This window comes from Leucoraja erinacea, chromosome 28, assembly GCF_028641065.1.
Source record: "Leucoraja erinacea ecotype New England chromosome 28, Leri_hhj_1, whole genome shotgun sequence".
In the NCBI taxonomy this organism is placed as follows: Eukaryota; Metazoa; Chordata; class Chondrichthyes; order Rajiformes; family Rajidae; genus Leucoraja; species Leucoraja erinaceus.
The window spans coordinates 23,587,251-23,599,512 of record NC_073404.1 but is presented as its reverse complement, the minus strand read 5'-3'; the positions used below and the strand labels follow the sequence as shown (position 1 = coordinate 23,599,512).

Here is a 12,262-nt window from a genome sequence, read left to right as displayed (position 1 = left end):
CTTCAGGAAGTGCCGACCTGAATAATTCCCCATTTCTGCAGAAACACTGCCCTTGATATTCACAGGGAAAGTGGAGATGTTAAAGGTGGCGCTGACTCGCTAACTCATCAAAATTGGTGACCTGAAGCACCCGCGTTCAGAATGCTTTTTCTCTCCTGCCCAGTCGGCAAGATTGAGAGGCGATATTGGAAGTCTTTGGTGGTGGGAGTGCAACAGGGGAGGGGGGAGGGAGGGGTGTAAAGGTGACATTGAATTCAGAAAGGGTGGTGTATGGTGTGAGTTCTGAAACCCATCTGTTCATGCCCTGCCACTGAGAAAACTATATAACTCCCCCCCCCCCCATGATAAAATTTAAGGCTTAGGGGGTTGATAAACACAGTTAAACCTGATGGTTATTGAGATAAGAGAGGAGTGGGAGTTTAGTTTCAGTTTAGTTTAGTGATACAGAGCGGAAACAGGCCATTCGGCCCCCCGTGTCCATGCCGACCAGCGATGCCCGCACATTAACACTATCCTAAACCCACTAGGGACAATTTTTTCATTTACCAAGCCAATTAACATATGTACCTGTACGTCCTTGGAGTGTGGGAGGAATCCGAAGATCTCGGAGACAACCCTCGCAGGGCACGGGGAGAAAGTACAAACTCCGTACAGACAAGAACCCATAGTCGAACCCTGGGTCTCCGGCGCTGCATTCGCTGTAAGGCAGCAACTCTACCGCAGCGCCATCGTGACTGCCCTTTTTTTTTTTTAAAAAGGGAACTTATTCAGTCTGGAGAAAGGCATATGTAGGATAAGGACAGGAAAATAATCCTCATAAACACTATAAAGTGTCAGAAAAGGAAATCCGGGAGAAAATTGGTAGAATCAAAAATAGAAATAAATTGCACAACGCATCGGGACAAATAAGTTATCCGTCTTGTTGGAAAAGCTCTGGGTAGTTGAATATTTGTCCTCAACTTGCGATCAGGTAAACGTGAACCTGAGTTCAGCTGTGAACCTGGACGGGAAGGGGCTTTGAGAGGCAGCTACAAGTTAAAGTTGTGGCCTGGATGAGGTCAGGAAAAGATCACGCGCAGGCAGGTTCAGACGTCGTTTAATGAATCATGGCAAACACACAGAACGCCCGCGAGCAGGCACCCCGGGAAACCCAGTGGGAAGACAATCGTCCCTGTCCCTCAAGAGCCGAGGGGGATGACCCAAGGAGTGGCCTAACCCCCAGGGTCCACCACAAAGTGACCATTTACTGCTAAATCAAACACATTTGAATAAGGTCATTTGAATTTGAACGGGGTCTATTCCCCAATAAGATGTCTCTGCTGAAATACTCCGAAGCCTAAAGAAGTTAAATAAAGTGAGTTGAAAGAGCTCAGTTTATCTGTTCAATCAGAATCTGGGAGAGAAGGGGCCTCGGTTTCCCAAATACGTGCGGGATTGCCTCAGTAAATTGCCCCTTGTGTGTAGGGAGTGGATGAGAAAGTGGGATTAGTGTGAATTGATGAGCATAGGTCCTTGTGGACGGTGGGCCAGAGGGTCTGTTTTCATACTGTATCTCTGTTAAAAACAAGAGAGAGAAAGGGGGTCACGTTTTAGAATTGTGTTTGTCATTCAGAGGGAATCCAATCAAAATGGTGATCTGCCTGCAGATTTCTTCGCATCTCAAATTGATAACTCTGTATGAAAACTCCATGATTATATTCTCTAATAATGTTTCATCTAAAAGCAAAATGATAACATTTTAAATTACTGACTAACGAGGTAATAAAAATCGCAATTATTGTTCTGCTTTGACTGACAGGCATGTAACTGAGTTGTCACTCTTTATTTTCAGTTGACAGATCCATTCAGGCCAATGCTGAGGGTAAGAATCTTTCCTCTGGAATTATAGTCCGTCTGTTTGTCTTCTCTGGGAATGAAAGTGAAGTGAATGGCTGAGGAATTATTGGTGGAAATAAGATCACAATTTTATTCGGTGTTTATTTCGGTGGGCGGTGATTGAAGTGGATGGCAGTGTGGCAATGGACCGTTTTCAGGTCATTTCAGGGCAGTCTACAAAAATTCAACCAGACACTCTCAGTCTGATGTCGACCAGAGATTGCACGCCAGGTTACTTCTCACCCTGAAGGAAGGTGTGGCCGGTGTGGGCCAGTTGGGCCGAAGGGCCTGTTTCCTCACTGTATCACAGTCCATGACTCTATAATTGATTGGTACATGTGGTACGGAGAGGTTGGGAGGGCGAGCATCTCTCGCGGTTTTACACAGATCAGTGGAGTCGAGAGTGTTTTATTGTCGTATGGTTTGGCGGCACTGGGCCTGCACTCGCTGGAGTTTAGAAGGATGAGGGGGGACCTTGTTGAAACTTACTGAATAGTGAAAGGCCTGGATAGAGTGGATGTGGAGAGGACGATTCCACTACCGAGAGAGTCTGGGACCAGAGGCCATAGCCTCAGAATAAAGGAGCGTACCTTAAGAAAGGAGATGAGGAGGAATTTCTTTAATCAAAGGGTGGTGAATCGATGGAATTCATTGTCACATAAGGCTGTGGAGGCCGTTAATGGATCATTTTAAGGTGGAGATTGATAGATTCGGGATTAGTACGTGTGGCAAGGAACATGGAGAGATGGCATGAGAATAGAGTTGAGAGGGAAAGATAGATCAGCCATGATTGAATGGCAAAGTAGACTTGATGGGCTGAATGGCCTAATTCTGCTCCTATCACTTATGAACTTGTGTGTTCCAAAGCAGAACAATGAAATTCATACTTATAGTGCAACGGTTATGCAAACATGGTATTCAGTAGATACCATAGTAACAACAGAAGTAAGTTGAATATATGTGAGCTATGTAAGTAGTAATGGATTTAATTGTCATTTGCAAGGTTTAAAGAAGCTTTAAGATCCATGAAGTGTTTTCAAAACATGTTAGATATAGCTCTTAGGGCTAACAGAAAGCAGGAACAGGGTACTGATTTTGGATGATCAACCATGATCATGTTGAATGGCGATGCTGGCTTGAAGGGCTGATCGGCCTACATCTACACCTATTTTCTATGTTTCTATAAATGGATGCTGTTAAATACTTTTGGACGGACGGTGGAGGTGTAGTTAAGGGAATTGAGACCCAGATCATAATCATTACATGAGCAAAATTAGAGTAGGATTGCCATCGTAGCAATGGGAATACTGGTTGGAAGCAAGGAAATTGAATGAGTGTAGACAGAAATGCTGGAGAAACTCAGCGGGTGAGGCAGCTTCTATGGAGCGAAGGAAATAGGCAACGTTTCGGGACGAAACGTTGCCTATTTCCTTCGCTCCATAGATGCTGCCTCACCCGCTGAGTTTCTCCATCATTTTTGTCTACCTTTGATTTTCCAGCATCTGCAGTTCCTTCTTAAAAATTAAATGAGTGGTTTGGTTTTTGCTGGAGACGGATGAGTTGTTCATTCTCCATTTTAGACGGTTCATGGGCTGTTGTTGCAATAGTCTGTAATCTGCAGTTAATGGGTTTACATGCAGAAATGTACAGTGGCCAGATTACAGTCAGTAACAGCAGCAACCTGCATTAGGAACTTTTCAAATGGTTATTTAGTTCAGTTTAGTATATTGTCACGTGTACCGAGGTACAGTGAATGGGTTCTGTTGCGTGCTGACCAGTCAGCGGAAAGACAATATATAATTACATTCGAGCCTTCAACGGTGTACAGATACGTGATGAAAGGGAATAATGTGAATGACATTCAGTGCAAGGAAAAGTCCAGTAAAGCCCAACTGTAGATAGCCTGAGGGTCTCCAATATGGTAGATAGAAACATAGAAAATAGGTGCTGGAGTAGGCCATTCGGCCCTTCGAGCCATTCAATATGATCATGGCTGATCATCCAACTCAGTATCCTGTACCTGCCTTCTCTCCATACCCCCCGATCCCTTTAACCACAAGGGCCACATCTAACTCCCTCTTAAATATAGCCAATGAACTGGCCTCAACTACCTTCTGTGGCAGAGAATTCCAGAGATTCACCACTCTCTGTGTGAAAAATGTTTTCCTCATCTCGGTCCTAAAAAAATATTTTCCTCATCTCGGTCCTAAAAGATAGTAGCTCAGGTTATTGGTAGGATGGCTCAGTTGCCTGATTACTCAGCGGGTCAGGCAGCATTTCCTGGAGAAAAAGGACGGGTGAGGTTTCAGGTTGGGACTGAAGATGGGTCCCGACCCGAAACATCACCCATCCCTTTTCTCCAGAGAATGCTGCCTGAGGAAGAAACTGTCCCTGAATCTGGAGTTGTGCGTTTTCACACTTCTATACTTCTTGCTTGGTGGGAGAGGGGAGAAGGGAGAGTGGCCTGGGTGCGACTCATCCTTGATTATGTTGGTGGTCTTGCCGAGGCAGCATGAGGTGTAGAGGGAGTCAATGCAAGGGAGGTTGGTCTGTGTGATGGTCTGGGCTGCGTCCACGATTCTCTGCAATTTCTTGTGGTCATTAGTCATTGAGATCCGCTGAGAAGGCTCCAAAGGGGTGTGGACCTCTCGATCCAACGGCTGAGCCCATATTTACACTGCTGAAGAACATGTCTGGGGTGTGGTGGGAAAAATTGAAAAATTGAGTTTTTTATTTGTTTTCTTCCGCAGAAGCCTGGAAAGTGGTGTGCCATGCACGTACATATAGCGTGGCAGATATATCATCACCAGCAGAAGGTTAAGGTCAGTGTTCGCTCAGGATTTCATGCTTGTGAATTCTCACATGAGTTCTTCATTAAACACCTTGTGCTCTACACTTGTGCCGACTCAGTGCTGAATGAATGGGTAGACACAAAGGGCGGCACGGTGGCGCAAAGGTAGAGCTACTGCCTTACAGCTCCAGAGACCCGGGTTCGATCCTGTTTACGGGTGCAGTCTGTATGGAGTTTGTACGTTCTCCCCGTGACCTGCCTGAGTATTCTCCAGGACCTTCAGTTTACTCCCACACTCCAAAGACGTACAGGTTTGGAGGTTAATTGGCTTGGTACAGATGTAAATTGTCCCTAGTGTGTGCAGGATAGCGTTAGTGTGCGGGAATCGCTGGTCGGCGCGGAGGCGGTGGGCCAAAGGGCCTGTTTTCGCTCTGTATCTCTAAACTAAACAAAGTGCTGGAGTAACTCAATGGGTCAGCAGCATTCTCTGGAGAAAAAGTATGGGTGATGTTTCGGGTCAGGACCCATCTCTGTCCCAACCTGAAACGTCACCCATCCTTTTTCTCCAGGAAATGCTGCCTGACCCGCTGAGTTACTCCAGCACTTTGTGTCTATCTTCGGTATAAACCAGCATCTGCAGTTCCTTTCGCAGAGTTAATGGTGCTGTTTACTAGCATTCTTTCAAAATGTTTTGGCATTGCAGCCTGAGACTCTTCCCACTGGTAGGGGCAGTGCAGAGGTGGGAGGGGTGGGGGGAGAAGGCTTTGAAAAGGAAGATTGAACGAGAAACATAGAAAATAGGTGCAGGAGTAGGCCATTCGGCCCTTCGAGCCTGCAATATGATCATGGCTGATCATCCAACTCAGTATCCCGTAGCTGCCTTCTCTCCATACCCCCTGATCCTCTTAGCCACAAGGGCCACATCTAACTCCCTCTTAAATATAGCCAATGAACTGGCCTCAACTACTTTCTGTGGCAGAGAGTTCCAGAGATTCACCACTCTCTGTGTGAAAAATGTTTTTCTCATCTCGGTCCTAAAGGATTTCCACTCTATCCTTAAACTGTGACCCCTTGTCCTGGACTTCCCCAACATCGGGAACAATCTTCCTGCATCTAGCCTGTCCAACCCCTTAAGAATTGTGTAAGTTTCTATAAGATTCCCCCCTCAATCTTCTAAATTCTAGCGAGAAGGAGAAAAGTTAACCGGTGGTGGTTTTTGTCTTTGTCTCCTGCAGCAACAGCTTCAGTCGGATCCACACAAACTGGACTTTGGGCTGAAGCCAGAGTTCCTGAGCAGACCACCAGGTCCCAACATGTTTGGAGCGATCCACCATCCCCACGAGCTGGCTCGCCCTGCCACCCTCTTCTCCACTGCAGGTAAGGAGTCACCGTTCATTAACCGTGTGATTGTCTTCTCTGGGGGCATAAGGAACTGCCAGGGGCCTCCTCTGTCTAGGCAGTCAGGACACAGAGGCCATTTCCCCGTGATACCAACAGCCCTGTTATCTGAAACAGTCGGCAAGTTTCTGGATTAACGGGTCGGGCACGGCCTCCGAAGAACGTGGACAGGGAAGAGTGGGGGGGGGGGAGAAAAAAGTATATATTGTAGATTAGTTCCCTAAAATTGGAGAATTCAATGTTCACACCGTTAGATTGTAAGCTCTCCAAGCAGAGTGTGAGGTGTATGTAATATGTAAGTCCTGTAACCTTTGCTTATACCACTAGATGGCACCATGGGCCTACATTACAGATTGCATCTTCTTGCATTTCTCTTCTGTTTCTGTGCAGAGAACAGTTCTTGCAATAAAAAAAAACCCACACACATACCACATATAATTTGAAATATCTTGTCACATTTACAACTATTTACCCCCCCATCTTCCCTGTATCCCAACCAGATGTGCGCCCATTTCCCTCATTATTCGGCCTCTCGTTCCTCCTCCACTTATCTCCTTTCCTCTGGCTTCACAATTAATTTCTCTTCTCTCCTTACCTTACACCCTTTTGTTTTTCATCTCAAGCCTTTGTCTAACCATCTGTCAACCCCCCGCCCCCATCTCTCTGCCAGCTTTCTCCATCCTACTACAATCAGACTGAAGAAGGGTCCCGACCCGAAACGTCACCTGCCCACGTTCCCCAGAGATGCTGCCCGACCCACTGAGTTACTCCAGCACTTAGTGTTTTTTTTTTAAATTTATTTTTAACAATACCTACATCTATAAAGAAAAACTTATGTTTACAGAGCATATTAAACAGCATCACAGCCAAATATTTTTTTAAGTAACATTTTAAAAAGCGTGGTTGTATTTGGAGTATTGCGTGCAGTTCTGGTCGTCCCATTACAGGGAGGATGTGGGGACTTTAGATAGGACACAGGATGCTGTCTGCATTAGAGGAAATTTGCCAAAAGGAGAGATTGGACAGACATGGATTGTTTTCAGCAGAACACCAGATGTTAGACAATAGACAATGGTTGCAGGAGTAGGCCATTCAAGCCAGCATGGCCGTTCACTGTGATCATGGCTGAAGGGTGACCAGATAGAAGTACATTAGAATTATGCAAACATAGATAGGGTAGACAGTCAGAACCCTTTTCCCAAGATGGAAATGTTAAATACAGAGGACATAACTTTAAGGTGAGAGAGGCAAAGTTGAAAAGAGATGTGCGGAGCAAGATTTTTACTTGGAAGGTGGTGGGTGCCTGGAACAAGCTACAGGGGATGTTGGTGGTGGTAGATACAACAATGACATTTATGAAATTATTGGAAGGGTATTAGTGAATGCCTATATGTGCCACTGAGGGCTGTGGAGGCCAAGTCAGTGGATATTTTTTAAGGTGCAGTTGACAGATTCATGATTAGTAAGGGGTTAAGGGGAGAAGGCAGGAGAATGGGGTTGAGAGGGAAAGATAGATCAGCCATGATTGAGTGGCGGAGTAGACTTCATGGGCCGAATTCTGCTCCTAGAACTTATGAAGAGTTGTCCGTAGCATAGAAACATAGAAAATAGGTGCAGGAGTTGGCCATTCGGCCCTTCGAGCCTGCACCGCCATTCAATATGATCATGGCTGATCATCCAACTCAGTATCCTGTACCTGCCCTCTCTCCATACCCCCTGATCCCTTTAGCCACAAGGGCCACATCTAACTCCCTCTTAAATATAGCCAATGAACTGGCCTCAACTACCTTCTGTGGCAGGGAGTTCCAGAGATTCACCACTCTCTGTGTTTTGGCATTGTGGGTCGAAGAGCCTGTTCTTGTGCTGTACTGCCCCATGTTCTATTTCGGACACAAAAGGCTGGAGTTCCTCAGAGGGTCTGGTGGCATCTGTGGAGAAAAGGAACAGGTGCCGTTTCTGGTCGAGACCCTTTTTCAGACTGAGTCAGGGGAGAGGTGATCGAGAGATATGGGCGGTAATTGGGACAAATGAATGGAAGATATGCATAGAGCAACATTGGTCCAGGAAATGTGGAACCCACTATGAGTTTGGAGCCAATTATTATGCAATGCACTGAACATCCATAACATTTTCAGGAGGCGACGATTTAAGATGGGCTTCATTTTACGATACGATATGATAGAATTTTATTCATCCCAGGAGGGAAATTGATCTGCCAACAGTCATAAAACACAAGATACATGAATCAAAGTGCAGAGTTCAGATTCAGATTCAGATTCAATTTTAATTGTCATTGTCAGTGTACAGTACAGAGACAACAAAATGCATTTAGCATCTCCCTTGAAAAGCGACATAGCAAACGATTTGAATAAATAATAATAAGTAAGTGTCCGGGGGGGGGGGGGGTGGGTGGTGATTGGCAGTCACCAAGGTACGTTGTTGAGTAGAGTGACAGCCGCCGGAAAGAAGCTGTAGCGCCTCCCGGATGGTAGGAGGGTAAACAGTTCATGGTTGGGGTGAGAGCAGTCCTTGGCGATGCTGAGCGCCCTCCGCAGACCGCGCTTGCTTTGGACAGACTCAATGGAGGGGAGCGAGGAACCGGTGATGCGTTGGGCAATTTTCACCACCCTCTGCAATTCCTTCCGGTCGGAGACAGAGCAGTTGCCATACCATACTGTGATGCAGTTGGTAAGGATGCTCTCGATGGTGCAGCGGTAGAAGTGTAGTGCAGAGTGCCGCGGTGTGAAAGGTCTTGTCGCGGGTGCTCGATGGAAAGCTAACCATGCTGTTTGTTTGCAGGCGCCACGCATCCGACCGGAAACCCCTTCGGACCTTCACCTCACCACAACAGCTTCCTGAGCCCGGCTGCTCATCTAGGTAATGACGGCCCGGGCCAGTCCGTGGGCAACTCTCGGGTAACCTGTTCACTGACAGAAGCGATTCCCAGCACGTTAGCAGACAAAGTGCTTGCTGCTCAAGCAAACTGTACACGCGGGGGACAAAAGGGCCAACAGATTTGGAGGCCGGTTCTGTGAACCGTATAAGATGTAAAATAATGATGTGCAGGAAGGCATTGCAGATGCTGGTTTAAACCGAAGATAGACACAAAAATGGTGGACACAAAAACTCAGCATCTCTGGAGAGAAGGAATGGGTGATGTTTCGTGTCGAGACCCTTGTTCAGACTGAGAAGGGTCTCCACCCGAAACATCACCCATTCCTTCTCTCCTGAGATGCTGCCTGTTCTGCTGAGTTACTCCAGCATTTTGTGTCTATGTAAAATAATAATGCGCTATTTGAAGCTGCAGTTCACGTAGATCTCAGATCTCAATCCAATGCACCTTTATATCAATTGCTCATCAGTGGACAACAACCCATTAAGTTATATATATTGTCTTGCATTGTGATAGGTGCTAATTGACATATAAAAATACCTGTTTTTTGTGCACCACAGATGTCCCCATGATTGGTCAACATTCATATACATTTGGTCATAGAGTCATGGGGTGAACCTTGCCAGATTTTCCATCAATGTGATTTGGTGTGGTGGCAAGGTGGGATCGAGAATTCGGTCATCTCTCATAGTGGAATCAAGGAACCGCAGATGCTGGTTTAAAAAAAATGAAGTGCTGGAGTGACTCAGCAGATCAGGCAGCATTTCTGGAGAACAAGGATAAGGTGACATTTCAGGTCAGGACCCTCCTTCAGACTGAAAGGTCCCGACCCGAAACGTCACTTTATCCATCTTCTCCAGAGATGCTGCCTGATCCCGCTGAGTTACTCCATCCAGCACTGTTTGTTTGTGTCGGTCTCTGATTGTGGCCCGCAGTGGCGTAGAGTGTCAGGTGATGGCGCTGTTGAGCCCGTGTTTCACAAACCCAGCAGCTTCACCTGCTCTGGCCAACGATATAACAAGGAACAGCATATGATGAGCGTTTGTCGGCACTGGGCCTGCACTCGCTGGAGTTTAGAAGAATGAGGGGGGACCTCATTGAAACGTACCGAATAGTGAAAGGCTTCCAACAGTGGGAGAGTCTAGAACTAGAGAGGTCAAAGCCTCAGAATTAAAGGACTTTCCTTTAAGAAGGAGATGAGGAGGAATTTATTTAGTCGGGAGGGGGAGGGGGGGGGGGGTGAATCTGTGGAATTATTTACCCCAGAAGGCTGTGGTGGTCATCAATGATTATTTTTAAGGCCGAGTTAGGCCATTTGGCCCATCGAGTCTGCTCCGTGGTTCAATCAGGGCAAACAGGGCACCCCCTAAGAATAAGAGGTAGGCCATTTCGGACTGACGTGAAGAAAAACTTTTTCACCCGGAGAGTTGTGAATCTGTGGAATTCTCTGCCACAGAAGGCAGTGGAGGCCAATTCACTGGATGTTTTCAAGAGAGAGTTAGATTTAGCTCTTAGAGCCAATGGAATCAAGGGATATGGGTATCTCCACAACGGGTACTGATTTTGGATGATCGGCCATGATCATATTGAATGGCGGTGCTGGCTCGAAGGGCTGAATGGCCTACTCCTGCGCCTATTTTCTATGTTTCTAACTGCACACATGACAGCACCCGAAGTCATGATTTTGATCCCAGGTTTCTGGCGCTGTAAGGCAGCAGCCCTACCTGCTGCGCCATGGCGCCATCCATCATATGGTGGAACACTATGATCACGTTACGTCAGATAGCTTCTGAAGAGAACCAGCAGTTCAGAACAGTAGCTCTGACGTACAATGGACCATGGGCAGTATCAGAATTGTGTTCTGTCTCCGTCTCTCCACTAAATTTACTATCTAAAGTCCAACCAGTATATTCAATGGTATAGACATCACCAAATGCCTATAGAAACTCATCTGGACTGACCAGATAATTTCCAAGTAGGAAGGTCAGTGACTGGTATTCTGTTGAAGGTGACTCACCACCTGACATCCCAAGCCCAGTCCACGGCGTAACGGGTAGCGCAGTGGTACAGCTGCTACCTCACAGCTCCAGAGACCCGGGTTCGATCTCCACAACGGGTGCTGTCTGTACTGAGTTTGCACGTTCTCCCCGTGACCCGCTTGGCTTTTCTCCGGGTGCTCCGGCTTCCTCCCCAATCCCAAAGACGGGCAGGTTTGCTTTGTTAAATTGTCCATTGTGTGCAGGGAACGAACTAGAGTGCAAGTGATCGGCGCGGTCTCGGTGCGTTGAAGAGCCTGTTTCCACGCTGTATCTCTAAACTAAACCGAACGGGACCATGATGGGATAATCTCCACTTCTCTGATACCACCTCCCCAGCCCTTGACGGCTGCCATTCAAAACGAAGAGAGCTTGATGGGAACGTCACCATTTTCTCTGAAGCAAGCCCTCCGAGCCTGACTTGTCACCATCCTGACCAGGACTACACTGCCTTTCACTTCTCTTTGCTGAGTCTAAACCCTGGAACACGCTGGACACCGCGGTGCATAGAAAGGCCGTACCACCAACAGAAGGACCGCAGCTGCTGTTGATCAGCACCGATTCCGTCCATCCGAAACAGCTTTTAACGCCGATACGCTTCTGCAACAACTCCCCGTCACCTCTCAAACTGTGGTCTCGGGACAAGAGCAAAGGAGCATAACTCATCACTCCCGAGTCACAGGGCCATCCCGACTTGGGCTTTCATCGCTGCTCCCTCGTCATTGTTGTCGAGCCAGTGTCACTTTTCGCTGTACCTCGGCACATGAGGTCACAAGGAATAGGAGCAGAATTAGGCCATTCGGCCCATCAGCTGTACTCCACGATGACTGATCTATCTCTCCCTCCTAACCCCATTCTCCTGCCTTGTCCCCATAACCCCTGACATCCGCATGCCTGACAATAAACTAAACTCAAACAGAGAGAGCACCTTTCCCAAGCAGCCTGTGGCAGTTCAGTTTAGTTTATTTGTCACGTGTACCGAGGTACAGGGAAAAGCTTTTTGTCGCACTCTAACCAGCCAGTGGAAGGTCAATACATGATTACAATCGAACCATCCACAGAGTACATGATAAAGGAGTAACTGTGCAAGATTGAGGAAACTGACCTCCCATAGACTTCTTGCTGGTATTTAGGGTTGAGCCTCAAATGCTAGTTTCACTGGCAGCACCCCAATCTATGGGAGAATTCAAAAACATTCTTTATTTAAATAGAATGTGAGAGTTATTCTCCTTTGAATGACTGTGGCAGTACTGCTGAAAGGCCTGTTGG

At 46.9% G+C, this 12,262-nt stretch overlaps 1 protein-coding gene across 1 annotated transcript in view; it reads left to right on the top strand.

Moving 5' to 3' along the window:
- auts2a (activator of transcription and developmental regulator AUTS2 a) overlaps nt 1-12,262 on the top strand; it is a 946,702-nt gene that overhangs the window by 912,513 nt on the left and 21,927 nt on the right. Inside the window, exons 16-19 of the mRNA XM_055657423.1 lie at nt 1,832-1,861; nt 4,626-4,697; nt 5,902-6,043; nt 8,864-8,941. Of these exons, the coding sequence (XP_055513398.1) occupies nt 1,832-1,861; nt 4,626-4,697; nt 5,902-6,043; nt 8,864-8,941 (322 nt within the window). The remainder of the gene's footprint in view (nt 1-1,831; nt 1,862-4,625; nt 4,698-5,901; nt 6,044-8,863; nt 8,942-12,262) is intronic.